The 24,144-nt window shown below is 34.7% G+C and overlaps 1 protein-coding gene and 1 pseudogene across 2 annotated transcripts; one reads left to right on the top strand and one right to left on the bottom strand.

Moving 5' to 3' along the window:
- Positions 1-8,082: 8,082 nt before the first annotated feature.
- On the bottom strand, positions 8,083-12,747 carry LOC148209528 (WAT1-related protein At5g40230-like). Its single transcript, XM_088127587.1, has 4 exons — positions 12,508-12,747; positions 11,851-12,009; positions 10,778-10,929; positions 8,083-8,271 (listed from the first exon to the last, which is right to left on the bottom strand). Exons 1-4 carry the CDS (start codon positions 12,745-12,747, stop codon positions 8,115-8,117), a joined length of 708 nt encoding a protein of 235 aa, XP_087983713.1. The 3' UTR covers positions 8,083-8,114.
- Positions 12,748-18,500: 5,753 nt separating this feature from the next.
- Positions 18,501-22,711, top strand: LOC148209527 (uncharacterized; annotated as a pseudogene). Its single transcript, XR_015792839.1, has 2 exons — positions 18,501-21,192; positions 21,283-22,711. The product of XR_015792839.1 is annotated as an uncharacterized LOC148209527 (transcript).
- Positions 22,712-24,144: the final 1,433 nt, after the last annotated feature.

Raw genomic sequence — 24,144 nt, 5'->3', positions numbered from 1 at the left:
TATAATATAGTAAATTATGTTATTTTTAATTAAAATAAAACTTAATAAAGTAAAAGACAATAATAAAAATCAAAATAAACCGGACTAAATACGGTACCTACAGAACCCTTTAAAATGAGGGAGACCCCGACCCTTTATTTATAGAGTTTCCCATAGGATTGAGATAGCCAAATTTAATAACACGATTTAAAAAATGGTCAAACCTATGAGATATTGCAATAATGGCGAAATGGCCTTTTTTTTAATACTAAAAAAACGTTAAGACAAATATACCCTTGTAACCAACAATTACGTATATATGCATAATTTTAGGGATTTAAGATTTTTACGAATAGCAAAAACAGTCAAACTTAATAATAGGGATTCAACTGTATTTAATAAAAAGTAAATGAAATTAAAAAAAATTATCATAAATCTAATTTTAAATTGCTAATTAGAATTTGAGAGTAGATTTAAAAAAATGATAAGATATGTTGAGGTATATTTGAAATCTACCCCTTTAAAAGAGAAGATTTATAAATAAGAGGTAAATATAAATAAGGAAAATTAACGTTACCTTTATTGGTTTATTTTAAATAAAAAAAACAAAAGGGTTTTGAACAGTACTCTGCCTCCAACAATCCAACCCTTGGAACGTCCACCGCCGCCCAACCCTACCTCCATCTTCATTTGCAGAACTTCCGCCGCCCAACAATCCAACCTTCACCGCCGCTAAACCCTCAGCCACTCTCCATCCACGCCAGACGCCGCCGAATGCGGCAGCCCCCTCAATGTCGAACACCGAACGTCGGCCCTTACTACTTCACGCCACTGCGCCCCCTCCTGTCACCACGTCGTCCGCCCCTCGTTCCTTCGCGTCGAATGCAATCGCTGTCGCATCGCCATCCCGTCGCTGCATCGCCCATGCCACCGCCTCCCTCCTATCGTCGCACCGCCGCCCCTCGTTCCTCCCCACCGAACGCAGTCGCCTAGAATCCAACGTTCACTTGATCCATCCAAACCAGATTCGACCTTCCCGCCAAACACTAAAACCACACTAAAACCAGTCATCGTTGCCCATTACTCCGACTATTTGAGGGAGGTAAAATCTTCATTCTTATTTTGCCTATAAAGCTTAATTTAAAAAGATATTTTTTATTTTCCTAAATTTCGGTTGTATTTTTAAAAATATATAAATGTGGGACCTACTACATGTGTGTTGTTAATAACCAAATTTCGGGAGCATATGTGTTTATCTCTAACAAACGTATTATATTTAAGTAAATTAAAAATTAAATAAAATCTATAGATAGTTAAAGTTAGAGGAGGAATAACTTGATTAAAAGACTGCTGGAATAACAAGGCGTCGAAGAGAAATGTGCACAATCAATTTAGATAATGAATAAGAGGTATAGATGCAACAGTTTATATATGGCTTGTTTGTTTTTTAAAAAATTATCTCATAGATGTTTTACCTTTATATGTACAGATTGAATCATCAAAGACCCAGGGAGAGACTCCAATGTTGAAGGAAACCAGCAAAAAGAGGGTGGGGGAGACTTAATTGGAGGTAAAATAAAACAGACTAAACTTGACCCTAAAAAGAATTTGGGTTGTAAAGAATCTAGAAAGAAGGTAAGAACTCAATGTATGTTGTGTTGAATAGTAATATTTAAAATTTATATTTACTAAGCTAATTCTACTTTAATGTTTCACGGAAAAGAAAGTGTCTCAAGATAGTTGAGGAAGAGCTTGGTAATTATTGGGATATACATTTACTAACAGTAGTCAATAGATCTGTTGACTTTCGTATTTTGTTCATGAATTGATATATACATCTGTTGATTTTCATGTTTTATTAATTGTTGACTTATTAGTATATAGACGTTTTAATTATTGGGATATACATGTACTAGTTTTATATTTATGATATTTTAGTTATACAACAGTAAATAGATGTATTCAGGACTTTTTGGTTGTTTTTTCAATTGATATATACATCTATTAACTTTCATGTTTTCGTTAATGGTTGAATTATTAGTATATACATATATAGACATTTTAATTTTGATGATTGAGCTGCATGGTGATATATATATGATGTGTATTCTAATTTTGGTTTTCATCAACTGGTATATACATTTATTGACATTATGATTTTGATAATTATTCTAATATAAGGATGATACAAAATCTGATAAATATAATCAAATGGTAAGATGGACCGAATATAAGGATGATACAAAATCTGACGAAGATAATCAAATGGTGAGATGAGGACAGTGGAAGACTGGTAATCGTTTAAATTAACTGAATTTCCTAATAAAAGAATTAAAAGAATTAGGATAAAATCCCTTGAATAGGGAACAAAATTTGAATTGAACGAAGTTTATTACGTTGTTAAAATACTTGTAAATTCTAAAAAGCATAGGGAGGGCATTATGGAGAAAAAACTAAAAAATTTCAAATTTCAAATATATCCTTTAACCATTTTTGCAAAATTATAAATAAAGGGACATTTTCTTAAATGGGTGGCCACCTACTTAAATTTCTCCCTCTTATTTTGATGATAGGCCCAATTTAATTCGTCAAGGTTTTAGTGATTTTGAACCCTACCCTGAATTCGGACTTTAGGGATTTTGGATATTGCCCAATTATTTAAGTAAATTTAGACTTATGCAACACATTTAGTCCTTTACTTTCAATAAAGTAACGATTTAGTCCCTCAGCTTTCAAAAGTAATGATTTAGTCCTTATACTTTCAAATTGGTTACAATTTAATCGCTACCGTTAAATATTAAATCAGATTCAACAGAAATTTGACGTGGGTGCAACTAGGATCCATTTGTATGAATTAAAAATGTCATCGATATATAATTATAAGTTGATTTAAAATTAGGTTGATGAATCGGTTTAGAGCTTTAAAAAATAAAGAAATAGAAAAAATTAAGCTGGAAAGACGCTCCCCGCCCACCCTCCTCCGTGCAATTCCAGTATCAAGTTGCAGAAGTTATCTAATTCGGCCTTGGTTTCTCAAGACACGAGATTTTTTTAATTTTTCCATCAACTCTTCAGATTATACATAGACCAATTTTATGAGATTAGAGACCAACCAGGACAAGAACCAGACCAAAAATTACGGCAAAGAACCACTGATTTTATTGATGCAATATCATGTTGCATTTTAAATAGCAAAAGAAAGTGACACTTCAAGATATTGAAAAAATCGTTGAATACACGAATCTAACATCCAGAAATTAAATTCGTGTATTAAGAATTTGATTATTATTGTGTAACAAATTCTTTACCTTTCAACTTTTGTGTTATGTAACATCAAATTTGTTAAAGTTATAAATATGTTAAAGTTACTTATTTGTTAAAGATGAAGTTATCTTTTAAATAAGAAGTTTTTTTCCTTATTTGGTTAAAGTTACAAAGTTATAAGATTATAACTTTATATGTGTTTACGTTTCTTGAAAGATGTTACACAATTAGATAACTATATATAGTTGTTGTTTTCTTTCATTTTGAGATATCCAAGCATTTCTCATTTTGAGTTCTTTCTTCCTCTCCCAAGAGTACTCTCTTCTTTTGAGTTGTTATTCTTGTTTGTTTTGAGAGCAATTGTCTAAGAGTTTTGCCAGATCCGAATAGTTCAAGGTTGCAGTTCTACCGGAGTTAGTCGTTGTATCCTGTTGAGACGGATCGCTATAGTTTTCTAGCAACTTGTACAGAGTGAATAATTGTCTTCAGGTTAAGGCTATTGAAGTCTGTCTTAACTATTTTTATCAAGTTTTTTCAAATTTATATCGTTTGTAACAAATTACGTTGTAATCTGTTTGTCAGTATTACATAGTTTATATATATAGCATATGTTTATCCAACATATCACATACCCTTCTTTTAAAATGAACCATGGGAGAGATGAAGAATTTGGCAACAAGCTCATAGTCAAGGGCTCAAAAACACCAACGATAATAAAACTGTCAAAAATATTTGTCCAATGCGATTACTAAAGAAAGGCGCAATTCAGACTAACAATACGAGAAAATAGGCGACAACAACGAAGTTAAGAGACGCATAGAGATAAAAACCAAATTGCCAAGTAAAAAAAAAATAATCCAATTGAATCAAAGTAAAACGACTCCAGATGAACAGAGGCAAAATTTATCTCTAAAATGAAAAACCCAAATAAAGATTGAGATTAAAATATGGAAAAATAGAGGCAAAATGAAAAAGTACCTGCAACTTTGTTAAGGACAATGGTACTACTTATACACTGCACAATGGTATGATATTGTCCGCTTTGGGCATAGCCCTCACGATTTTGGTTTTGATTTCACCCAAAAGGCCTCGTACCAATGGAGATAATTGTCCTCCCTTAATTATATATCATGGGTCACCTATTTCCCTAACCAATGTGAGACTTTGTTTGCACTCCTTTATAAACCTAACAATCCTCCCCTCGAACAAAGTGCCACTTGTATCTTGTCTCAAATAGTTATGCAACTCATCTACTCTGGGCAGGCAACAGGAGGCCCCTTCTATCGAGCGTCCAAATAGAGCACTTGCTACACGGACCACACCACCTTGTGGGAACACATAGGGCCACTCTCAATCTCCTTCCATCGAATAAAGATATCTCACTCTTCCTATCAGTCTATCTGACTGTGATAGGCTTCCTATCAATCTATCCCAACTTGATAGGGCACATGTCTTACTCGTCACCCGAGCACAGAGCATGTCTTGGCTCGCCGCCCTCGAGCACTTTTTGTTTGATTTTGAGATTCATCCACAAGTTTTATAATGACTATTAGGCTTACCCCAATCACTCTTGTTCAACCCCTCAAGGATTCCTTCCTCACATAGCTAGGTTTCCATGACTCTGATACCACTTGTTCAGAAATTAATGGTCCTGTATAATTTTTCCTTCCACAAAAATATCCAAACACAATAAAAAATACGCAAATAGGAAGAAAAACTGTAAAGCACAATAATAACGACATAGCAAATTATACTGGTTCACCACTATGGGCTACGTTCAATCTTCCACTCAGATGTGGGTAATTCTTGTTGAGAAATTAACGGTCCTGTATAATTTTCCCTTCTGCATAAATATCCAAACACAACAAAAAATATGCAAATGGAAATAAAAACTGTAAAATACAATAATAACGACACAACAAATTATATTGGTTTACCACTAAGGGCTACGCCTAGTCTTCCACTCAGATGTGGGTAACTCACTAATAATTATTTAAGGATTATAATACAAAGCTCTCCCACAAAATATCCCCAGAGGTCCTAACAGTAGCCCTATAGATTCTAAGTATTTTAACACAATTAATACTTAGGAACAAGAATAAAAAACTCACAGAATAATAAAAAACAAATTACCCCAAACATATCGATTTCGATCTATCCTTTCTGTCTTGTTTGAGCCGCCCGTCTTTGAAATGCCACAAGAATCTCCCAAAACAGCTGCCTAAAAAACTCCCACGGCTTCCAATTTTTGGTTCATGGCTGCAACACCAAAAATGGTGTTAATAACATATATTTATGTTGTTGGTGTGGCGGCACGTGAGAAGAAAAAAAACCTAAAAGGAACAATATTAGTCTTCCATGTTGGGTCCATTAGATTTGGCTCCAACACCCAACAAAATCCCATTTTGGAGATAAAACATCAATCCTCTGACTCCCATTCATCTTGACATTCCCTACCAAGGCACAGTTCTGACTGCTCTATCAACGAATTCATCCACACTGCTCGGCCCTACCTAAACTTTGTCTGTGATTGCCACGAGGCTGAGCAATCCTAGCTACATGGTCTTATCTCCCAGATGCTAGAGACACAACCACGTGCTCCCACTCGAACTAAGTGATCCCTGTCGTTTCCCTTCTAGATTGGACCCAACGACCGAAAATTCCCCTAATGACTTGGCGCTCCCACCCAAGTTCGTTGCCTTTGTTGAGACATTACCCTTGACTTCAGCACCAACTGTAGTCTTCTCCCTTAATGCACTATCTCGCCTATGCGACTTCATCAGCTCACTATTCCATCTGACAAGTGGGGTATTATACCGTCAACCTGTTGAATACTTCACTGAGTTGTTCCCCTTACCCTTTCATCTACTTCCCAGTTGTTGTACTTAAACTGATGGCAGACTCTTCTGATCTGTCCTGGTTGTCAATGCTGCTGATTCTTTCAAGTCTCGTCCTAAAGCTTTGTACATTTGGAACCAGATTCTTGAAGGTGTCATATGGTAGGAACAGCCTGAATTAAGAACTCAATTTTTGTTTTCTTTGGACATTGTCAGAAGAGACACAGTGATCAGTAGCCAAAACATCTTAATATGAAATTGCATTTTCTCTAACAGAAGCTTCAGTGGGCTGTGGTTTCTTATTCTTGCCATTTTACTTCTTTTTAAGGAAATAACAATCCCTTTTAAGATGACCTTTCTTGTGGCAATAGTTACATCTTATCTCTGGTTTGACTTTATCACCGGTTTGAAACCTTGAATCTTTCCAATTGTTTCTATATTTGCCTTTCGCAAAATATCCTTGTGCCCCAAAGATTTCTTTTCTTGATACTTGAAGTTCAATTTCTCTAGTTTTTAGAGCTATGACTATGGCTTATATGGATACTAAGTCTCTTCCATATTTCAGTTCTATATCTTCACATCTTTGTATGCCCTGGTAGTGAATTTAAGAGTATGAACGCTTCATTCTCATCTCTCAATTTTTTTCCTAGGTTCTTGAACTCAGACGATGGCTTCTTGAAATCATCAAGATTTTCACTTAGGGACTTTGAACTATCCAACAACCTTTCCCTTATGTACGCCTTATTTGGGAGGTTTTTCGAAAGGAAGATTGTATCTAATTTATTCCATATTTCGTATGCAGTGCTCAGATCTAATACTTGCCTTAGAACACTGTCACTGAGGTTTAATATGATTGTTCCATAAGCCAGCTCCTACGTTGTTTCTTTCTCTTCAGCAGTGATCGACTTGGGTAATTTCTCTGGGTCAAGAATAGCTTTCAATGCTTTTTACTGACCAATAAGTACCTTTATTTTAGTCTTCCATAAATCAAAATTTCCCATTCCATCAAACTTTTCTATTTCAAATATTGCTACTGTCATCAATGTCTTATGCTTCTAATATGATGATCAAGATTCCTCCTAACCTTGCTCTAATATAAGTTTTGTTAGGGATCAACGAGGAACTTCAAACCACCTAATGAAGTAGCTAGCGTGAAGAGGCAAAAGTAAAGTAGAGGAGAAGAACACCAAGTTTAGAGTGGTTCAGGGAAGATGTCTACATCCACAATGAAGAATAGATTCTCATTCACTATACTTACGGTAATACAAAGAAGATTAAAGATTACTTTACAAACAGCACAAAAACAGGTATGTATAACAGGTACCTAAATCAGCTAACTATCAATTACTAAGCTGACTTTTATCCAACTTTCTGTTGGTTTCAACCATTGCAACTTTCACAATGGTCAATTTTAGTTGATGTAATCACAATTGTAAACAACTGCAAAGTTTAGTAATAAGTTTGATGGAGTCAAGAAACATATGGTTTTTTTGTGCTATACAAAATATCAAAAAATTTAGACATTTGTAATAAAGTGTGAAAAATAAAAAATGAAAACATTGGCTAAAAAACACTTTCGTCTTTCTATTAATTTCATTGATGTAATCATTTAGTCCCTAAAACTTTAGTTTGTAATGGTTTAGTCTCTCTACTTTTAAATTATTGTAACAATTTTGCCTCTAAAATTTATATCGTAACAAATTACTCGTTAAATTTTAAATTTTGCAACGATTTAGTTCCTATCATGAAAACTTTCTGAAGATTTACTGGGTTTCCTTACATATGTAGTTCGATAAACAAATTAGGGATCATATGTATTTATAAATTACAAAGACTAAATAGTAATATAATAAAAATTGACCCATAATTTTGTTGATATCTTGCACAATAGAGACTAAACTGTTGAAAGTTTTTAAATTATACGGAAACTAAATTGTTACATATTAAAGTTAATAGACTAAATTGTTAAATCTTTTACTATTAAAGTCTAAGGACTCGTTGGTTTAAGAAAATTACAAAACATTATTTAATGGACTAGGAATTATTTATTTGGAGCAATGGTGCAGTTTCCTCATTGTAAAAAGTGGATTCTAAGTTGCCAAAGCTACATTCCTCTTTGATTTCAGATTCCTTTGCTTTTCCCCAAAGTAAAGCATAAAATCCAATTGATATTATGATTGCTCCAATCACACTGCAACCAGGAGATGAAATTTTACAAAGTAATATATTTAGAATAATCAAATACAAAAATCCAACATTTAGCAATATGGCCTTTTCTTTTTAGTAAATTTTGTCTATTAGAGGAGCTTAATTTTTTTTTTAATTAACAAAGATGATAATAAGCTATTAAAAATTTGTTATTTTAATGGTTCCTGTTGTTGGTCTTGGTTTTTGACAAAAATAGGCTTGTCTGAAAAACCATTTTAATTTTCAATTTTCTGTTTTTAGAACGATTCTGAAACTCTTATTGAAGTTACAAAAGAAAAAAAAACTAAGTTTTTCTTCTATTGCTGATTTTTTTTTATCTCTCATTCAACATATTTCTCTATAACAAATTTATTTATCTGTATAAAAACTTTTCTTCTTTAAAGATTTTGATAAAAAAACTTATCTTTCTCAATCTTCAATTTTCATCTCTATAATATTATTATTATTTTTTGCAAAGGTCAGTGTGTTGAAAAAAAAAAATAGATCTTACAACTTTAGATCAAAGTACAACCAAATAAAAAAGACGAACAAGAAAGACAACAAAACAATAACAAACATAAACAACAGAGCTATTGAAAAAAAAGAAAAAAAAACTCAATTATGAAATAGCTCTTGCTCTACGATAACTCTTTATCTCGCCAAAGCACGAATATAAACATCACTCTAAAATTTAATATTTCTTTTTATTCTATTCTAACATATCTCTCTAACTAATATTTCTTTTTCCATTCTAACTTTTTTCTCCCTAAACTTTTTTTTTTCTCTAAACTGTCTCCCTCTGTAATTTTGCTTCATTTTTCTCATTTATTTTATCCCTAAAACATATCTCAAACTTTTCTCTGACTAATTTTTTTTCTCTCTGTAATTTATTTGTTCTCTATCAAATATATTTCTTAACACTTTTTTGTCTAAATCTTTTCTCGTTAAATGTTTTCTCACTTATATTTTTTTTCTTTCTCGAACATGCCTCTTGTTCACAACTTTTCTCTCTCTCAGTCTTTTTTATCTTTTTAAATTTACCCTCTAACTTTGATTCATAATTATGTAGAAAAATCAAAGAGGGTCGGGTAGACAAGATTGAACATACTATTTGAAATTACACACAGAAGTGCACAAAAAGGATAGTAAACCCAGGGGCAAATAGAAAACATGTAAGTAAAACCGATTATTTCATTTTTGTATTATTTTACAACGTATTAATATTATGCATGATATATTATAGAATGAAATGATTGCACTAAAAAAATGCTTCATAATTAGAAGAAGGTGCTGAACCTCCTCCATCCCGACAAGTATATGTACAAGTACTGAGTAAAGGAGTTGGGCATGTGTGTAATCACAAGTTAATTTCACAAGTGTGGGTTGATTATTTATATGTTTACAAGTTATGAGTATTATTTGAGTTTTTTATATGTCATAAAGCATGGCTCGATATTTGATGTACTTATTTGTATTGGTTTTGATATAGTTAAAGTATCGTGGCTATCTTGCAGTTATGGTAGTCATTGCTTATATAATGTCCATAAGGATTTCGTTGTTTATGTTCACAAGTTAGGAGCATTATTGGAGTTTTTCATATGTCACAAAATATTGCTATGTATTTGATGTACTTTATATTGGTTTTGATATAGTTAAAGTGTAGTAAATTAAATATTATACAGTTATTGATAGTCATAGGTTCAAGGTTTGATTTGATTGATGTCTCTATGTCCGTTTCGTGTCTTAACGTCATGTAAACAAGTTTTGTTGTTAATTCTTGTTGTTGATTAAGTCATGTTTTCATATTCCTTTTTACAAGATAGATTTTCTACATCAATGGTGGTTGTGCAACAATCATGGGGAGGAAGAGCGATTCACCCTGTTGTTTTATTTTGTTCCACATATGTAAATCAAGCAAATATTAAGATAACTTCTTTGTTCTTTGTAATGAGATAACATATTTTCTAATGTTATAACGGGTTTACTTATTTGGAGGACTTATACGTATTTTTAAACAGAATAAATAATTTTGACGACACATTATATTTATTGGTATTAATGACCAAAAAGGTATGTCAAACAAAAGTGAAGTGAACAAAAAGAAAAAGTAATGTGTGCTCTGAAGGTCTTTTAGCATGCAATCAGCTAGACATTCAACGTTGAAAATACTTTTAGTGACAAAAGGTGTCGTCGCTAAAAATACTTACAACGACGAAGACGGTGTGTTGTTGAAAGCTGATTTCTGCGACCTTGAATCATGCCACTAATAGTTTTTATCAGCGATGCGACCAGGAGGTCGCTAAAAGTTAAGTAGACAAAGAATTAGCGATGTTCTTAATGACAAAATGGTAAACATCCCTAAAATTTATAGAGACGTTTTTTTACTTTTAGCAACAATTTTCACACGTCGCTGAAGGTCTATTTTCTTTTCACAAATTTTTAAATTTCTTTTTTCATATTTTAGACTATTAAGAAAAAAAAAATCAAAGAGAGAGAATAATTTGTATCACCTTCCAAAATAGAGGGCATCACCAAGAAGAAAAAAAGCCATGGCAGCTGCAATAATAATGGACAATGGCCTAAAGCTTGTGACATAGACAGACCCTCTCATCCTCATACCCCATGCGTGGACGATTGATCCAAATGCTTGACCCATCAATCCCTACAATACAAATCCTTAAATCCCGACCTATTTGATAACGATTTTATTTTTAAGTTCAAAAAATATGATAGAAGATATAATTGTGAGTCATGTTGAGATTTGCACTTTACAAAAAAATTTATTAAAATTTCTTTTTTTTTTTTTGTGTTTGATATATATATATATATATATATATATATATATTTTATCTTTCTATTATTTTTGAAATTTTAGTTTATAAGCACTATTTCTAATAGATGTATATTTATTGCTTTGTTACCTACGTTTTCAAAATATAAGTAAAATTTTAAAGCCTAAAAAATATATATAGTTTTAAAAACCTTGTTATTGTTTCTAAAATTTAATTAAGACTTAAAATATGTTGGTAATAAAAGAAGACATAATTCTTAAACAAATAAAACTAAAATTGAGATCCTTGTCCAATGAGATTTTCATAATCAATCTTTTTTTCCTTCATTTATCTTTCTCTTCAAACGATAACAAAAATGTTAAAAAGCATTACGATGAAATTGAAAATTTGAAAACATACAGATATTATTTTTAATATTTTCACTATTTAGATCACAAAATCAAAAACATATCTATAACATATATTCATTGAATCAATGTGAATGAAACATAATATATATTGCATACCAAACTGTCTATTAGCTCTCAAAAGTCTGTTTTTATTTTTTAAATCTGACAAAGAATTCAAAAAGTATTTTTATAAAAAGTTGAAACATATCAAAGAAACCACAGGAAAACAAGCACAATTTAATAAATAAAAAATAAAAAACGAAATAATTATCCAATGAAATTGTACTTTTTTTTAGTTTTCAAGATTAAATTATGAAAACGTTTTTAAGAACTAGATAATGGAGAAATAATCACAAGTAGGTGTTCATAATCATAATTAAAATTGTAATTCTTTATACTTACCGCATAAATAACAGCAAAGAGTCCCATTCGAGTGGGCAGTGTCCAAGCTCTCAAATCTCTCTCTGCCAACAAACCGATGGGTGTTGACAAAACGGTGGCGCATAAGTAGTACAAGAACATCACTATTGAATCAGCCCCAACCATTTTTACAGCCTTTGTCTGCAATAATTCATTTTCAATTTATCAGTTCAATTTCTATCTCCCCATAACTTAAAAGTTTCAATTTGGTCTCGATTTTCACTTGGCCTTTATAGTTTTGTTAAATCTTACATATCATTCTGGACTCGTTCTTTTTTCTCTATTTTTGACTCTGTCGTAAAATTAAATTAAACATAATCCGCAACTCATTATTTATTCATATAGAGAGAAAATATTTGATGTATTCAAGTAGAGATAACAACAGGGATGACAAATGAAGTTTAACCAAATCACATGGACCAAATTGAAACTAAATCAAAACTACAAGAACCAAATTAAAATCCTAAACTTACTAATTTTAAAAATAAGCTCAAATCATAGAACCATATTCGTATAAGATATTCTTAAAAAAAAGCCTAACACAAAATATATACATGTATCTCATATAAAACAAAAATAAGAAACAAAAAACGCGAAATAAAATTATAATTTGGAGCGAAAAGAAAAGAAAAAGATTACCATAAGAATGTACCAAATGGCATAGCAGATGAACTGAAGAGAAAACAAGAAGCCACCAAAAATCCAGTCTGAGTTGAAAGAGTGAAGGTGGAGAAGATGAAGATTTTGAGAGGAAGAAGATGGATGGGATAGAACCATTGGGCCTTTATAGAGAACAGCCACAAAAGCTCCAATCATTGACACTATTGTACCAATCATTTTGGCCATGCAGCTTGAACTTCTCCAATCTAACCTTTCCATCCTTCACATCAACACACATTATTTAATCAAAATTTGGCTCACTGCAAGAAATATTTGTTTTAGATGACGGTGAAAACCCGCCATGAATGGAGATACGTGATCACTGTCATGTGTTTGAATATCAAAATAATCTCGTAGTTAATGGTTCAAAAACCATCATAATTAGCTAAAAACTATCAAAAAACTAATGTATCGATGATATTGATGGATATATGAACCGTTGTCAAAACTTGTTAGTAATGGTTTTGAACTGTCATAAGTGGTAATGTTTCCACGTCGAAAAATCAAAAGACCTAACCAGGTTCATAAGATACATGGACTACTTCTCTCATTAAAAATTGAACTCGAGATAGAACCCATGAATATTGAATGGTTTCAGAGTTCAATAAGCTCAAACAAGCATCCAGCTTAAAAAACGAGATCAAATCAAAATTAGTAAGCGTAAAAGAACCACTATCTTGAGGGGCATAATTAAAGAATCCGGACACATCCAATAGTTGGTTCATGTTTATTATTGATGTCTTTCATTGCGGATCTATTTTAAAAACATTTATATACTTGTACTTTTTTCAATGTCTAGTTAATTTTCTTATCCCAAGAAATTAAGCCTTCAGCGACGACATTTTTGGCGACACAGAGAATTTTATCGTCAAAAGCTATCTTTGGCGACGAAAATGCATGTCCCACCATCCCAAAGCCGCCGCCTGCCACCTCCAGCGCCACGAAGCCGCCGGCTTCCCGACGCCACCACCTCTCATCAAATCGCTGGAGGTCTATTCTTTTTTTTTTTTATGTATAATGTTTGATTTATGATTGTTATTTTTATTTTTTGATAGAGATTTTTTTTATAGAGTTCCAGGGTTTAACTAAGCATGTAAATTATATTGATGTTTTTTATGGGTTGAATTTGAGAAAATGTGATATTTATTTTTATTTTTAGCTTGATTGTGATATGGGTTATTGATTTTGGGTTCATGTTAATAGATTTAATTGGAAAATTAGGTGGGAAGGTTGTTGTTTGAGTTTGTATTTTAGAAAATTTCAAGATTTTGAAACTTTATTTTGTTAATAGGAAAAGATGAACTTTATTTTAAAAGTGGGTGTTTAGGGAAATTAGTTTGTAGTATGTGTTAGTTCAAATTTGAAGATTTTGGATCTTTATTTTAAAATTTTTCGAAATTTTAGGATTTTTTTTCTTTTTTTTTTGTGTTTCTAAAATTTGGGAATTTTAATTATGACAATTTTTGTCAAGACTTTTGGCGATGAAGAGAATTTTGTCGCCAAAAGCCATCTTTGGCGACGAAAATGCATGTCGTCGCCAAAAGTATTGACTTATGGCGATGACACAACATTTCGTCGCCAAAGATGGCTTTTGGCGACGAAATTCTTTGCGTCGCAAAAAGTGTCGTTGCTGAAGGCTTACCTTTTGGCGACGAGACGAGAATGTGTGGCCAAAAGTCATCTTTGGCGATGAAATATAATTTCGTCACCAAAAAAACCCGCCCAATTTTTTTCACAAGTCTATAGCGACGGGGTGGGACCTTTGGCGACGAAATGGCGTCGTCGCCAAAAGTCCCGAACAAATTTCTTGTTTTCTCCCCCCATTTTCGATTGAAACCCAAACCTCCCCCCACTTATTCTCACATCTTCATCTTTTCATTTTCATTGCCCCGCCGCCCAACCTTCGCCTCTTCAGTTCCACCGTCGGGCGCCCCTCCTCGTCCCGCCGCAGTCTCGCCACTCCACCGCTGCTCGTCGAAGCGGCTTCGTTTCCACCGCTGCTCATCGTCCGACCGCCCCTCCTCGTCCCGTTTTTCCTCTCTTTCCCCCTTCCTCCTCCGCCCCGACCTGCCCCTTGTCCTCCGCCCTTCCTCTTCCGCCGCTAGCCATCCCGAAGCGGCCACTTTCTGCCGCCCCAAAGCCGCCGGCCAACACCTCCCGCCGTCCCAAAGCCGCCGCCCGCTACCTCCAACGGCCCTGAAGCCACCGGCTTCTCGACGCCACCACCTCTCATCAAATTGCCGGAGGTCTATTCTCTTTTTCTTTTTATTTTATCTATAATGTTTGATTTATGATTGTTATTTTATTTTTTTATAGAGATTTTTTGATAGGGTTCTAGGGTTTAACTAAGCAGGTAAATTATATTGATGTTTTTTATGGGTTGAATTTGAGAAATTGTGAATATTCATTTTTATTTTTAGCTTGATTTTGATATGGGTTATTGATTTTGAGCTAATGTTAATAGATTTAGTTGGAAAATTAGTTGGGAAGGTTGTTGTCTGAGTTTGTATTTTAGAAAATTTCAAGATTTTGAAACTTTATTTTGTTAATAGGGAAAGATGAACTTTATTTTAAAAGTGGGTGTTTAGGGGAATTAGTTTGTAGTTTGTGTTAGTTTAAATTTGAAGATTTTGGATCTTTATTTTAAATTTTTGGGAATTTTAGGATTTTTTTTGCGTGTATTTGTGTTTCTAAAATTTGGAAAATTTACTTATGACAATTTTTTTTTAGTTTGTGTTGATTTCTATTCAAGTGTCCAAATTATTAGTGAGTTTTTGTTAGACTAGAATTCATAAGCTTGACTTTGAGTTTATTTTAGTTAATATTGAATCGGTTCTCAACGTTCACTGTAACTTGTGCTTAAGTTATATTGTCAGTGAATTAATTTGTAATTAGTTTGGAGCATGCTAGTGTGATTGTGAATTTTTTAATTAAGTTGCGAGCGTGTTGAAATTTTCTTATTTTGATTTAATTTATTCGTTTTGTAAATATGAACTATTTTGTTTAGCAGTGTGATGATTTTATTTTTGAATTCGTTATTTTGTTTGTGAGCATGTCGATATTGTTTTTGATTGATTTTATTTATTAGTTTTGTATGTAAAGTATGAACTATTTTGATGTTGAGCGTGATGGTTTAATTAATGGGTAGCAAATTTAATTTTCAAAATTTAGTTTACATTTTAAGAAACTTTTAAAAACGATATGCAAAAGCATAAAAGTATCTAGGTGATCGAAATAGATTTGAGTTATATTTTAGCTAGTTTAGTTCTTTCCTTACTGACTATATTTTAGGGATATATTTAAGCTCTCAATAATAATTTCAAAGTCTCCTAGTTTTTACAACAACCTTCATCCTCAACAATGACCACCTCTATCCTCTTTTCAAAATATCCTAATGGTGTGACAAAATGAATCTAATCTTTTGTCTGGTTCTTTTAGGATTTAACATTGCTCATTGATACTGAATCGAGTGTTCTTTTAACACTATCATCATTGAGAATGAATAAGGATTGGATTAAGGTTAGAGATAGATTATCGCCTGAGTATCCGTAGAAGGAGTAAAACAGTTCATAGAACTGGCAAAACTTCACGTCAACAGTACAGGAAAAACAACATGTCTATGTAGATATTGTATGAATGTAAAGTGGCATTCAGTTGATGGAATAGAAAGTCATTCGTTTATAAATGGAATATCACATTCATATACTTAATAGATATACCATGGAGAAGAACCAACCCCTTCAAGTAGTTATACGAGACATGAAACTTCTTCGTATAATGAGTTAAGTAGAGAATCCAATGTTATGAATAATGAGGATGGTGAGATGTCTAGTATTTTCAATGATTTACAATGCCCTGTTGTAAAAGAAAATGTAGAAGGAGAACAACTTTGTTTTGAGATACCCCCAAGCGAATGTGAAAGAGACACGTCTAATACTTTCGAGCAGTTGTTCAATGAAGCATATAATCAATTGTATCCAAGTCAATGTCATTAACAACTGGAGTAATAAATCATTCGATATGTTACTTGAGTTGTTAAAGGAAGCATTTCCGACTGGTGCATCTATACCTAGTACATCTTACGAGGCTAAAAGGAGACTGTGTGATTTAGGACATTCATACGAGTCCATACATGCTTGCAAATATGACTGTGTTAAGGACAACGGTACCCAGAGTACCCCACGTATCTCCACAATGGTATGATATTGTCCGCTTTGGGCATAACCCTCACTACTTTGCTTTTGGTTTCACCCAAAAGGCCTCATACCAATGGAGATAATTGTCCTCTCTTATATACCCATGATCATTCCCTTCCCTAGCCAATGTGGGACTTTGTTTGCAATCACCTTACAAACCCAACAATCGGCACTCGAGGATTCACCGACACAGTCTCGAGTACCCCACGTATCTCCACAATGGTATGATATTGTCCGCTTTGGGCATAGCTCTCACGGCTTTGCTTTTGGTTTCACCCAAAAGGCCTCAAACCAATGGAGATAATTGTCCTCTCTTATATACCCATGATCATTCCCTTCCCTAGCCAATATGGGACTTTGTTTGCAATCACCTTACAAACCCAACAATCCTCCCTTCAAACAACGTACCACCGAGCCTCTCCTCAAGTAGTCACTCATCCGTCTACTCGCGGACCCGAACGAGAGCTTGCTCCTATCCAAGGCTTCTGGGCACAACCTGATAGAGCACACCTGCGGATTACACCATGACCACACCTTTCGAGACTCACAACTTCTTTGTTCGGCACTCGAGGATTCACCGACACAGCTAGGTTTAAACCATGGCTCTGATACCATTTGTTAAGGACAACGGTACCCAGAGTACCCCACGTATCTCCACAATGGTATGATATTGTCCGCTTTGGGCATAGCCCTCACGGCTTTGCTTTTGGTTTCACCCAAAAGGCCTCATACCAATGGAGATAATTGTCCTCTCTTATATACCCATGATCATTCCCTTCCCTAGCCAATGTGGGACTTTGTTTGCAATCACCTTACAATAGAGCACACCTACGGATTAGACCATGACCACACCTTTCGAGACTCACCACTTCTTTGTTCGGCACTCGAGGATTCACCGACACAGCTAGGTTTAAACCATGGCTCTGATACCATTTGTTAAGGACAACGGTACCCAGAGTACCCCACGTATCTCCACAATGGTATGATATTGTCCGCTTTGGACATGGCCCTCACGACTTTGCTTTTGGTTTCACCCAAAAGGCCTCGTACCAATGGAGATAATTGTCCTCTCTTATATACCCATGATCATTCCCTTCCCTAGCCAATGTGGGACTTTGTTTGCAATCACCTTACAAACCCAACAATCCTCCCCTCAAACAAAGTACCACCGAGCCTCCCCTCAAGTAGTCACTCATCCGTCTACTCTCGGACCCGAACGAGAGCTTGCTCCTATCCAAGGCTTTTGGGCACAACCTGATAGAGCACACCTACGGATTACACCATGACCACACCTTTCGAGACTCACCACTTCTTTGTTCGGCACTCGAGGATTCACCGACACAGCTAGGTTTAAACCATGGCTCTGATACCACTTGTTAAGGACAACGGTACCCAGAGTACCTCACGTATCTCCACAATGATATGATATTGTCAACTTTAGGCATAGCCCTCACGGCTTTGCTTTTGGTTTCACCGAAAAAGCCTCAAACCAATGGAGATAATTGTCCTCTCTTATATACCCATAATCATTCCCTTCCCTAGTCAATGTGGGACTTTGTTTGCAATCACCTTACAAACCCAACAGACTGCATATTATTCAGAAAAGAATATTCTGAATGTCAAAGTTTTTCAGTATGTGGTGAGTCTCGTTATAAAAAAGTTAATGGGAAAGCTTCACAAGTCGCCCAAAAAGTTTTACAACACTTTCCGTTGATACCAAGATTGAAATGATTTTTTTTTTCTTCAAAACATTTTGCTTATGAAATGAGGTGGCATAAAGATAAACAAGTTGAAACAGATGGTGTGTTACAACATCCAGCTGACGCTTTGGGGTGGAAGCATCTAGATAGTACATTTCCTCAATTTACTTCAGACCCACGAAATGTTTGTTTGGGACTAGCTTCAGATGGGTTTAATCCATTTGGGATTATGAACAATCCGTACAGCATGTGGCCAGTTGTACATATTCCATACAATTTGCCTCCTTGGAAGTGCATGAAGGAAACTAATTTATTAATGTCATTGCTTATTCCTGGGCCGAAGTCTCCTGGAAAAGAAATCAACGTTTACTTGCAGCCATTAATCAACATTATCTTCCACAAAATCATAGTTGGCGTGGTAATAGATTACATGATGGAAAGTTAGAACGACGACCTCCACCAGCATTAATGGATGGAGATGCGATTCTTCAATAAGTAAATACATTGAATTTTCCAACTTTTGCTAAGAATCCAACCAAACAAGTTAAGAAAAGAAAACGAGATTTAAACTGGACAAAGAAAAAGTATATTCTTCAAACTTCCTTATTGGTCGAAACTTATGTTAAGGCATAAGTTAGATGTGACGCACATTGAGAGTAACGTATGTGACAATCTAGTAGGAACTTTGTTATATATTGATGGGAAAACAAAGGACACGATCAATGCGCATTTGGATTTAGAATATTTGAATATTCGGAAAGATTTACATTTACAAAAAGTATGGAATAAAGTTGCAAAACCACATGCTACGTATACATTGGCTACTGTTGAAAGGGTGAAGTTCTGCAAATTTTTGAAATCAGCTAAGTTTCCATATGGATTTGTATCAAACATATCGAGATGTGTGAGCGTAGAGGATGGAAAACTATCGGGGTTGAAAACTCATGACTGTCATGTTCTGCTACAACGACTCCTACCTGTTGCTAATGGGTACAACTATTGTTGAGTTGTGTAATTTCTTTCGTGATATATGTACGAAGACAATACGCATAAATGATTTGGAAAGATTGCAATCAGATGTTGTAGTCATACTTTGTAAGTTGGAGAGAATATTCCCACCGGCATTTTTTGATGTGATGGTACATCTAGTCGTTCACTTGCCATACGAAGCAAAAATTGTTGGGCCAGTTAGTTACAGTTGGATGTACCCTATCGAGAGAAGTCTCCGAATATTAAAACAATATGTACATAAGAAGAACAGAGCTCATTCTGAGGGTTCGATAGCCGAATCATTTGTCATGAATGAATCGTTGACTTTTTGCTCCTTGTATCTGACTGAAATTGAAACAAGATTCAACAGGGATGAACGCAACGATGATACTATTGCAGGTAATAAAATTTGTGGATATTTTGATGTGTTCAGGTTAAGTGCACAACCGTTGGGGGCGTCAACTTCGAAGACACTATCTGTAATCGAAAGAAAAATTGCACATTGGTATGTATTGAACAACTGTGCAGAGATAGAGTCGTATCGCGAGTAAGTTTATCTTCTGCTAAGTTCATTTTAAGAATAGTGATGCTATTTTTTTTTACTATATAACAATTATTTTGTGTTCTTCTTCTTTTGTGGTGTGGTAGTCAACATTTGAGATTAATTTGAATTCCAGGACAGAGTTTATCTACCCTATATGAACAACACAGTGCACATTTTCTTGATTGGTTCAAAACTCAGGTAATAATGATTTTTAGGACTTGAATATATATGAACGCAAAACAAAATCACTGAATATTCTGTTATGATTCAAAACAGGTTTTGACATTACGGGAACAAGGCGAATTAGATGATGATCTTTATTCCCTTGCGTTAGGGCCCTCATTAGCTGCACGTTCATATAGTGGTTGTATTGTAAATGGATTACGTTTTCATAATATAGAACGTGATAGTCGTCAAACCACACAAAATAGCGGAGTCATGGTATGTGGAGGAGATGAAGGGGATGAGATGAATTTTTATGGTGTATTGAGTGATGTGTGAGAGTTAGATTATGCTAAAGGGAGACGTGTCATTCTTTTTAACGACAAATGGTTTGACACAGACGCTAAGAAGAACAGAATTCGAGTTGACTTAGGTTTTAAGTCAATTAATACATCTAAATTATTGGTATGCAGACGATCCGTTAATTCTCGCTGGTCAAGCTCAACAAGTTTTTTATTTGTATGAGCCCAAACTTGGCAATAATTGGAAAGTTGTGCAAAATATTCTAAATAAACGCGTACGGGATATTCCGAAACACGAAGACATTGAAAATGACCAAACATCATTATTAGAAGTAGGATCTAGGATTGAAGTAGATGAGTCCACTCAAGCTAGTTCATTGCATAGAGATGATGTTGAGCCTACTGGTGTTGAGGGTTGAGAAATCTAACAACAGTCAAATAGAAGCATAGATGCGAGAAATGAGGATGAATTTATAAGCGATGAATCAGACGATACGGACGCATCAACCGATAATAGTATAGATGATTTTGATTATGAGTACGATAGCGAATAAGTATTCCTCCAAGTATGACATCTTAGTGTATATGTTGGATAATTTACCTTTCTACTTGATTTATGTTAAGTATTTGTTTCATTAATATATAATACTATTGGTTCTTTGTCTAAGTTTGTAGGAAAAATGAGACGTCCAGACCAAACAGATCGGTTGACCAACTACACCTACATGATGATTCTCCAGTAAACCCGCCCGTTCCGTCTTTTCCTCCAAGTACGTCTTTTTTAATATATGTTGGATAATGAATTTATTTGTATCTTTATTTGTATTTAACTAATTATTTTAACGCTTGATAATATACAGATAGAATGGAGTGCGAGGATACACCCGATTGACAGAACTTGAAAATCAAGTTCGTTCAACTGGGGAAAAGGTAAAGATCGTATGTGACCACATGGTAGGTAAACCAACATGCAATATAACCACTACATATTCTATCGCGATCGGAGCACATACATGCAAACAAGTTAGCTAAATGCTAGCAATTGAATTGAGATCTAAGAAAGTGACAAGATGGGAGTTATCTCATCTCAAAGTAAAATTCTTATTACTTAATATGTTTTATTATTTTCTATGATGTACGTAACAATAATAACACTCCCCTTGGTTTGTTGTTGTTGTTTTTTTTTTGTAAGGTCATTTCGAATTTAATGAGTCAAACCAAATTTTGATGAATTTCATTCATCATGTGATGCAAACAACATTCAAAGAGTATAAGGTTAAATTGCCCAAACACTACAAAAGTCATCCCACACCTAAGATTGCTCGCAACAACCCACCTGAACGATTGTTGGCAAGATCGAATGATTGGAACATGCTATGCGATAGATGAGAGTCAGATGAGTGGAAGGTACTTAATGAATATAACTTCAACTTATTTTCTATACTTTATATTCAATATGTTTAACTAACTTTATTTTGTTAGCAAAAATTTCAGACCAACAAACAAAACAGGTCGAAGCTCCCATTCAACCATCGCGGGGGGTCGAAAGCGTTTGCTATAATCGCCAAGGAGAAAGTAAAAATGCGATAATATTTTTCTTTCATATACTTCATTACTTATGATTATCAATAATAATTATATGTTACCTAAGCGCAGAAAGAGCAAGAGGGAGGCGAAAATTTTACTGAAATCGATTTGTTTAGGGAGACTAGATACGCTGATATTAAAGGTTGGGTCGAAGGCGTTGAGACGGCTGCTATAAGTTTATCACTCTTATATTAATTAACTAATTCAAATTATGCTTCAAACTGTATGTGTGAATATTTTATTGTTTTTTGACTACTTAATTATGCAGTTAGACATGATGTGGGTTAGAGAAGAATCTATGAGAGAAGGCAGTGAACCGATGTCAGACCCAGAAGTACTGGAAACAGTTCTTGGGTCTCGATCGGGCTATATTAAAAGTGCTGGTTGGGGCCCCGTAGTCTAAATCTCGTAAAGGTTTTGCTTCGAGTGTTGCTTCCTCACAACGAGAACAAGAGCTGTCTGAAGAAGTAATTAACCTGCGAGGAGAATTTGAGGAGTGTCTCATGCAAAAAGAACATGAGATTACGAGTATACATGATGAAATATCAGCTATCCTGCAGTTATGGTAGCCACTTAGAACATGGGTCATAAATGTGAAGTGTTGGGGGGGTGGTCTTATACGTTTTCTGTTTCTTTGTACAATTTGGTGAGTGAGTAGGCATGTTTTTATGGCTTTTAGATAACGAGAGTAAGTTATGTGAATTTGAGGTTGTGTTGATGAATTTCGTTTTAGCTTTGAATGGAAGAGTTGAGAACGGGAGTTCTTATACTTTTGTTTTACTTTGTGCAATTTGGGTTGAGTTTAAAGAGTTACGTAGACATGATTGTTTTTAATTACTTTGGACAACTTCTTTATATTTAAAGTGTTTTTGGTGATGGAGCATGCTTGTTTTTAAGGCTTTTAGGTAACGGGAGTAAGAGTTTTGTGAATTTGAATTTGAATAACCTTGTTGAATTTGAAGGTAATTGGTGATAGAGTGTGTACAAGTTTTTAAGACTTGGTGGAAGTAAGTTTTGTAAATTTGAAATTTGTATTGATGAGTTTTTGTTAACTTTAGTTATTGTAATGAGCTTTTTGTGTTACATTGTAGGACCAATGTTTGTAATACTACGAATATGAAATTTGAACTTATATGAAATTTGAAATTATTTCTACTTATACAAGAAAATGATAATATCGTAAAAATTTAAAATAAATTTAAAAAAGTAAAATAAAACTTGCTTATGGCAATGAAATTAATTTTGTCGCGGGAGAGAATCTTTGACAAATTTCAAATTTCGTCACCAAAGATCTTTCACAACGGCCTTCTAACAACGATTTTAGCGACGAAGAAATTTCGTCGCCAAAAGTCTTTGACGACGAAATTTGAATCTTTGGCGACGCTTTATTTCGTCACCAAAGGTCAAAATTCCTGTAGTGTCTATTTGATCTTTAATATTTGAAAATTTCAATTTGTCTATTTCTGTTTATGCAAAAAATGTGACGGGGTATGACCTGGTCAAGGTCGGCCACAGGGAAGAGCTCGACCTGCTCCAGGTATGACCATTGGGAGAGCATGACCTGCTTTTCAGGTATGACCACGGGAAGAGCATGACCTGCTTCAGGTATGACCGCGGGAAGAGCTTGGGTATCCTTGGAAAGGGATGACCAGCTCAAAAGGTCAAGGTCGGCTGACTGGGATGAGCTGGTGTCAGGAATGAGCTGAAAGGCCACTTGGCGAGGAAACACCTGCACAAGGGAACAAACACTCTGACGCTCAAGTCAGTTTTGAGTCCGACCTTAGTATGGAGGCTGAGCTAGAATACAATACCTGACTGAAGAGTGAAGTGCCCTATTTATAGGCTGAGGTACCCGACAAGGAATCCGACCGGCGGTTGAGCATGTCGGGACCAAGGTCGGTCTGTCGGGGGTAGCTATTCCAGTTCATACTCTTGTCATCTGGAATTTGACTAAGTATGGAAGATCGTTCCTCCCTTAAATGATCTTTAGGGAAGACCTTCAGATCAGCCTTTAGGGAAGGCCTCAGGTCGGCCATTAGGCAAGGCCTTCAAGTCAGCCCTCAGGGAAGCTCTTCAGGTTGGCCACTTCAGGTCGGCCACCAAAGGGAAGACTTCCAAAGTTGGACCTTTTTCTA

This window comes from Momordica charantia, assembly GCF_013281855.1.
Source record: "Momordica charantia cultivar OHB3-1 chromosome 8 unlocalized genomic scaffold, Mcharantia_2.0 BLBB01000008.1, whole genome shotgun sequence".
NCBI classification, from domain to species: domain Eukaryota; kingdom Viridiplantae; phylum Streptophyta; class Magnoliopsida; order Cucurbitales; family Cucurbitaceae; genus Momordica; species Momordica charantia.
This window is presented reverse-complemented; position numbering and strand designations above follow the sequence as displayed.

Bases quoted from the DNA above. Each gene is read 5' to 3' on its own strand.
- LOC148209528 (XM_088127587.1), bottom strand. From the start codon at position 12,747: ATGGAAAGGTTAGATTGGAGAAGTTCAAGCTGCATGGCCAAAATGATT. The intron at 10,930-11,850 runs GTAAGTATAAAG...TTTGTATTGTAG, and splicing joins TCTTTGCTGTTATTTATGCG to GGATTGATGGGTCAAGCATT. The intron at 8,272-10,777 runs GTGATACAAATT...TCCTGGTTGCAG, and splicing joins GATGCCCTCTATTTTGGAAG to TGTGATTGGAGCAATCATAA.